General features: G+C 54.4%; 1 protein-coding gene across 1 annotated transcript; it reads left to right on the plus strand.

Annotated features, from left to right (window-relative positions):
* Positions 1-2,792: 2,792 nt before the first annotated feature.
* On the plus strand, positions 2,793-6,679 carry LOC135644707 (protein terminal ear1 homolog). Its single transcript, XM_065162544.1, has 6 exons — positions 2,793-3,542; positions 3,863-4,031; positions 4,128-4,619; positions 4,804-4,923; positions 5,907-6,048; positions 6,126-6,679. Exons 1-6 carry the CDS (start codon positions 2,900-2,902, stop codon positions 6,537-6,539), a joined length of 1,980 nt encoding a protein of 659 aa, XP_065018616.1. The 5' UTR covers positions 2,793-2,899; the 3' UTR covers positions 6,540-6,679.

The following is a 6,679-nucleotide window of genomic DNA, read 5'->3' on the forward strand; positions in this document are numbered from 1 at the left end:
GGAGGAGCAGCAGCAGCAGCAGCAGCTGAGAGGGGGGAATGAGGCAAAAGTGGAAGCCATGGGGCAGAGGCAGAGCAATCCTCGGGACCCCACTCGCATCCTTCCAAACTCCCAAGCACTGCAATGTGCGATGTGCGATGTGCGATGTGCGATGTGCAATGTGATGCATGATGGGAGACGGCCTCAGCAGTGACAACCCCCTGTTTCGATGACAAAAGCAGGTCCCCTGAAAGAGGAGAAAGCAAGCAAAAGGTGGCACTGCCTCCCTGCTTGCTTCTTGTCAAACGGCACAAGCTAGTTAAGCACCATGAAAAGGGGATGGAGATGGCGATTGCGATGGCGACGGTGATGGTGATAGCGATGGCGATGGGGTCTCTCTCTCTCTCTCTCTCTCGCTTCACAAAGTCCACCCCACCACCTCAGTACACTTGGATGGAATGTTTCCTGCTGCATTTTAGCTTGCCATTGATGTGTACAAATAATACTTGGTGGTGGGAAATTAAACTCGCAATTTTGAGGTGAAGATTAATCATCAAAATTCGCATAATTCCCGTTGAGAACAATGTGCGACGGAGAATCTCTCTCTCCGAGAAAGTATTATGTTCCACAATCCACTCGACTTTGAGTAACCAAAGCAATTAATTATAACAACCAAGAGTACAATTTCTTTGCTGAATCTTGATATATGAGACCATTCAAGAAAAGAAACAGTATGGGGTGACATGAGGGAGCGTATGCCCATGCGAATACATGTAATATAATGGGACCCCTTTAATCAAGACTAGAGTGGGGGGAGCCCTAAAGCGGGCACCGAGGAATGGAAGAAAGAGACGTGCCTTTTGTATATGATCTTTCGGGAGGAGTGAGAAGAAATGGATGCATTGATGGGAGGGAAAAGTGAGCGATACGTGGCCATGATGGGAACCCACCCGAGCGTGGGGCACAAATAACTTAAGCCATCTCCCATCAGGCGTTGCCTACTACGTCGAGCGATTGAATCCGAACCAGCTGGACCGGAAAAATCGACACCGGTTTTGAACCAAAATCGATGAGATCGACCGGTTTAGCAATGGAGAATGCGTACATCATATCTTTCAACCCCGGTTTAAAGCCTCGTCCGGTTCGATTTGCCTTGCCGGGCCATTGCACCATTCGATTAAAAGATATGCACGAGTCTTGGGATGAGAGAGAGGAGAGAGAAAGGATGGGAATGTAATATAATAGGGAGGAGGAGACAGGGGCGTGCAAGTAACGAAGAGAACACGTAGATTGACGTGGTCTCGGGAATCACGTGTCGGGGAAGACGGTCGGATATTGTATGCATGCATGGCGAGAACCGGCGGGGTGGCGTTGGAAGCCGGGAGTGCGCACGGCCACCAGCTGCCGTTTGCACGCGCCCGTACTCTCTCTCCCCCCCTCCTCTATTATTTTTCGACTTGAGCCATAGTCATCTCTCTCTCTCTCTCTCTCTCTCTCAAAAGCTTTAGCAATCTTAATCGCTTCTTGCATGAACTCGATTCTACCATGTCAGTCATGGAACGGATGGATGTTAGTATATTAGTTTGGAGGTAGCAGCACACTGCAACCCACATTTTTGGTAGAACCTGGGAGTTGGAGACCACGTATCCGTCGTCCATGTCTCAGGGGTACTTGCTGCATCGGAACCCTGGAATACAGTCCACGCGCCACCAGATGTAACGTGGAATGCATCCCTACGTAAATCTCCACCTCAGCAAATGAAAACACAAACAACATCAATGGCAACATGAGTCAAACCGAGGATGATGATTTGAGATTGAGCTCATGGTGTGTCCATCGGTCTAGCTCGATCAGGTTTGACTAATTTTGACCGCGGTCGTGGTGAGAGTACCTAATTAAGGCATATTGCCAATAACACTGAAAGGAAGAAATAGCACATTTATTAATGCACGAGGGAGAGAGAGAGAGAGAGAGATGGTGATGCGGTGCTCGCAGCAAACCCAGACAAGGAAGGCAAAGTGGGAGAGCTCTTTTACACCCCTGCCAACTTTGCAATATCCAATGGTCAAAGCGAGCCCCTTCGCAACTTTCTCCAGGCCATATGTAGCAAAGACAGATCTTTCTCCTAGGAGATGATAAGCTGCACCAGGAAGAGCAGTAGCAGCAGCAGCAGTAGCAGCAGGAGCAGCGGCAGCAACAGCAGCAGGGGGCAGCAGCCCCAGGAAGACACATTCTCACTGCTTCTCCCTTCTCCTTCCGCCACCCCCTCCCCCCTCCCACCTCCTCTCCCCGCCCCTCTTCCCCAGCACCTCTTTATAGCAGGCAGGCACAGCGTCCCAGGGGAAACCCCAGGCCAGTCCCCATTTCGGTGCAAGCAAAGCCTCCGCTCACGGACCAGGGGGGAAGCCCCAGGGGCACCTTCGTCATTTACTCTCTTGGCGGGTGGCTTCCCGTTATGGTAGTCGCCGTTCAAAACCCCCCGTCTGGGCAAAACCGATAACTGATAGAACCACCCCCGCTTTTCCCACTTTCCACCTTACGTTTCGGCGAGCCACGTGGGACAGAGGGCGTGCGGTCGTCGAAATTACGGGGTGAATCTATGAGAGCCCTCCCCCCCGTTACGTGGGAGCGCCGGCATATCGCCACCGCATTAAAACCGCACTCGTTCGCTTTATTTCCTTCTTCGCCTTCTTTTGATTGATTGCGCTCCGCTCTCTCTCTCTCTCTCTCTCTATCTCTCTCGCTCACTCCCTTTCGCTCTCTCGTCTCGCTCTTGCTCTGGCTGTCGCTGTCCTTCCTCGCCCTCCGGCGTAGCGGTCTTCCGTACCGGTTTTTTTTAGCTTGTAGCGGTTTTGTGTGCAGGGTTTAAAGAGAGAGGAGGAGCGGAGAGAGGGGTTTAGGATCTCTTGGGGTTGCGAGGATGGAGGGGGGCGGCCGGGGGAATCTTCTAGATCCGGCGGCGGCGGAGTTCCACCCGACAGCGGCAACGGCGGGCCAGCTCGCCCTTGGACACCCGCAAATTTACTACGCCTACGCTCCTCCTCCGCCGCCGCCGCCGCATCCGCCGGTTGTGGCGGTCCCGGTGTTCCACCTCCAGCAGCCGCAGCAGGTGGAGGTGGCCGCCGCGACGAGGGCGGTGGCGCTGAGCATGGTGCCCCGGCACGTGGGGGAGGCGGAGGTGAGGGCGGGGATGGAGGCCTTCGGCGGGGTTCGGGCGGTGGAGATGGGCGCGCTGGCGGCGGAGGGGGTCGTCATCGTCCACTTCTTCGACCTGCGGAGCGCAGAGGCGGCGGTGGCGGAGGTTCGGGAACAGCACGCGCGGCAGCACGGCGGGATCGGGTTCGGCGCCCCGGCCGGCTCCGCCGCAGCGGGGAATTGGGCGGCGCCGTGGATGTGGTGCCCTCAGCAGCCCGGCGGCGGCCGGGGGACGATAGCTGGGCAGCCCGTCTGGGCCCAGTTCGCCGCCGTCGGCCTCGACGACCCCAACCAGGGTTCCCTCGTCGTCCTCAATTCGGATACCACCATTCCCTTGCTCGCACTCAGAGAAATCTTCGAACCCTTGGGTATGGAACAGCAACTCCTTATAGCCTGTCAGCCTCTTCATTCTTCTTTTGCTTCAGCGGCCCCCCTTCTATCTCTCTTTTGCGAGAATAGATCGAAGCGAGCAGCAGCAATAAATGACTATTGCATCTGCTTTGCTTTGTCTCGATGTCGTCAAGCAAGAGAGACAAAGATTTCCAAAGATTTGTGTTATAATTGCATCTGTCGGGTTCGTCTTATTATCGTTGCCATTCTCGTTCTTTCTTAGGCTTACTTGGTGAGTTCCTCATCTTCTGTCCGTGTCGTTCTTGTTCAATTCTTATACCTTGTGATGATGTGACAGGGGCGGTGAAGGAGGCGAGGGAGATGCCGTCGAAGCCGCAGCACAGGGTAGTGGAGTTCTTCGACACGAGGGATGCAGCTCGCGCCATCGCGGAGCTCAACGGGAAGGAGATCAACGGAAGGCGTCTGCTGCTGGAATTTAGCAGACACGGCAGCAGCCACACCAGGAGGTTACACTGTTCGCTTGTAGTTGAGACTACTATTTCGCTGTTTCTATGTTAGAAGAGTCTGCTGCTGATGGTTTTGGGTTCGTATGCCACCGGCAGCCATACAAGGAGCAGTCCCGGGCACGCCCATGGCCACCACGGTTCCCCTTTGCCGCCGAGGTTTCTTCGCGGTAGTCCCCAGCCCAGCAGGTGGGCACAGGCAAGTGGAGCTTCGCCGAGATCTTCCTCGTCCTCGCTCCGCGGGGAGTCAAGCCCGGGATCCGTGGTGGTGCTGAAGAGGACCAATACCACTACAACTCCTGCCGCCGTTACCAGAAGTGGTAGTAGCAGTGGGAGGAGAAATAAGAACAGCAGCAGCTCCAACTACCCGGCAGCGTCATCGTCGTCATCGAAGCAGCAGCAGCAGCAGCAGCGGCAGTCGAGCGGTGGCGGGGGCAGCGGCAGCGGCAGGCGGAGTTGGAAGAACCGAAGCAAGAGTAGCGGCGAGTCGAGGTTTCTCTTCAAAGAAGCGGAATCGGAGGAATCATCCGAATCCTCATGTAGGGATTCCAGAACCACAGTCATGATTAAGAACATCCCAAACAAGTACAGGTCCCCCACTCTTCTCCCCCGCGCCCCCCCCCCCCCCCCCCCCCCCCCCCCCCCTCTCAAAGTATCTTATCCAGATGTCGGTGTCTCTTGATACATATGATCTCTCCGTCGGTTAATTGGATGCATTCGTCTCCTTTACTTGCTTCAATCCCTCTCTTTCTCTCTCTATCTCTTGGTGGTGCAGTCAGAAGCTGCTGTTGAACATGTTGGACAACCACTGCATTCAGTGCAATGAGCAGCTCGGCGAGGGAGCGGACGAGCCCTACTCCGCCTACGACTTCGTCTACCTGCCTATCGACTTCAAGTAAGACATCCAACCTTGAGAAAACTCAGAGATAGTGGATTCTGTAGAGACCTTGATGATAAAGTTGTTTGTTTCTTTCACCTTCGAGTGAAAGAAGCAGCACCACAAATGAGATGGTAGCAGATGTTTTTGCCGAGAGTGGTAACATACATGGGAGATTCACAGAAACAAGCCCGAGAAGGGTAGTAATAGGAGGCGGCGGAGGAAGGAGGACGGGGGAGGAGGGGGAGAGAGAAAAAAAAAAGGGAGGGATCCCTGCCGGCCGCTGCAGCTGCTTCATGAGCTGTGCTTCTCCTACCTTCCGTACCCTGCACCTTTGGCTGCTCAGCAAATGGCTGTAGAGAGCCCAAATGGCAATGAAGTCGCTGCCTGGCACATAAAGACGGATCCTTTCTCTCTCCCTCCCTTCCCTTCCCTTCCCCGCTGTAGCGAGGCCGGGGAAAGATAGAATAAAGAAGAAGAACGCCAGGAAATCCTTTGCCCACCACAACCGTGAAAGGCGAATGAACCCCATCAAACCCTAATCAGAAAGGAAACTTTCCAAGGCATAGAATATGGGCAGCGAACCCTACTGCTCATTTGTGATTTCACAGCAAGTAGGTTGGAAAAGACCCATCAGAGCTCATGTTGGCAGGAGGCCTTCAGAGACATTGATAATTAAGGACTACGACAGCAGAAGCATTATATGATTTCTTTATTAGTATTATACACCCAAAGATCCACAGATGTTTGTGTTTCCATGATCATCCTGTCAACTGGTTCGCTTTTCCTCTCACATCGGATATCAACGGGGTGGGGAGGGGGAAAGCAGCTTTGGACACAAAAAATAATGAAAAGTTGCATTGCAAGCGAGAACATAGGAACATGACATGACTGATTCTTTGATTTGAGCTGTGCTTTCTCTAGTTCTATTGCATCTTCTTGTAATGTAGACGTTGTAGTAGCATTAGCTCATGAGTTCGTCTTTGGTTGACGTTGTGAAGCAACAAGTGCAATGTTGGCTATGGATTCGTGAACCTGACGTCGCCGGAGGCCGCGTTCAGGCTCTACAAGGCCTTCCACCTGCAGCCGTGGGAAGTCTTCAACTCGCGCAAGATCTGCCAGGTTACCTACGCTCGGTTGCAGGTGGTGGCAGCTCTCGACGTTTCTTCATGGATTTGGCCTGGAATTCTTTGCCTGACTTGGTTGATTTCTCTTTCAAGGGATTGGAGGCGCTCAAGGAGCACTTCAGGAACTCCAAGTTCGCGTGCGACAACGACGAGTACATGCCGGTGGTCTTCTCGCCGCCCCGCGACGGGCGGCGGCTCACGGAGCCCGTCCCGGTCGTGGTCGGGCGCGAGCAGCGTATGGTGGACCTCGCCCGGGCGCAGTCCGGGTGCACCAGCCTCACCGACGAGACTGCGTCGCAGCAGGCAGCGGACAGCGGCGGGGCGTCCTCCACCACCACCTCCACCCACGCGCCATCCGACAACCCCGACGGCGGAGACGACGACGACGACAGTAATGATGACGAGGAGGTTGGCCTAGGCATGGGCCGCCGAGGGGACGACGGTAGCGGCGGCGACGAGACTGGCCTTCAACTGAGCCAATCTGTGCTGCACCTATCCTGCAACTAGAAAGAAGACTCCAGAAAACCATACCGGTCGAGTCGGCCAATCCCATCCCGAGTCTTGCAGCCATGTATTCTCTCTCTCTCTCTCTCTCTCTCTCTCTCTGATACCTTTGAGATTAAGCTTGGGATGGTAGCGCATATATC

The sequence above is a fragment of the Musa acuminata genome, chromosome BXJ3-8 (genome assembly GCF_036884655.1).
Source record: "Musa acuminata AAA Group cultivar baxijiao chromosome BXJ3-8, Cavendish_Baxijiao_AAA, whole genome shotgun sequence".
Classification (NCBI taxonomy): Eukaryota; Viridiplantae; Streptophyta; class Magnoliopsida; order Zingiberales; family Musaceae; genus Musa; species Musa acuminata.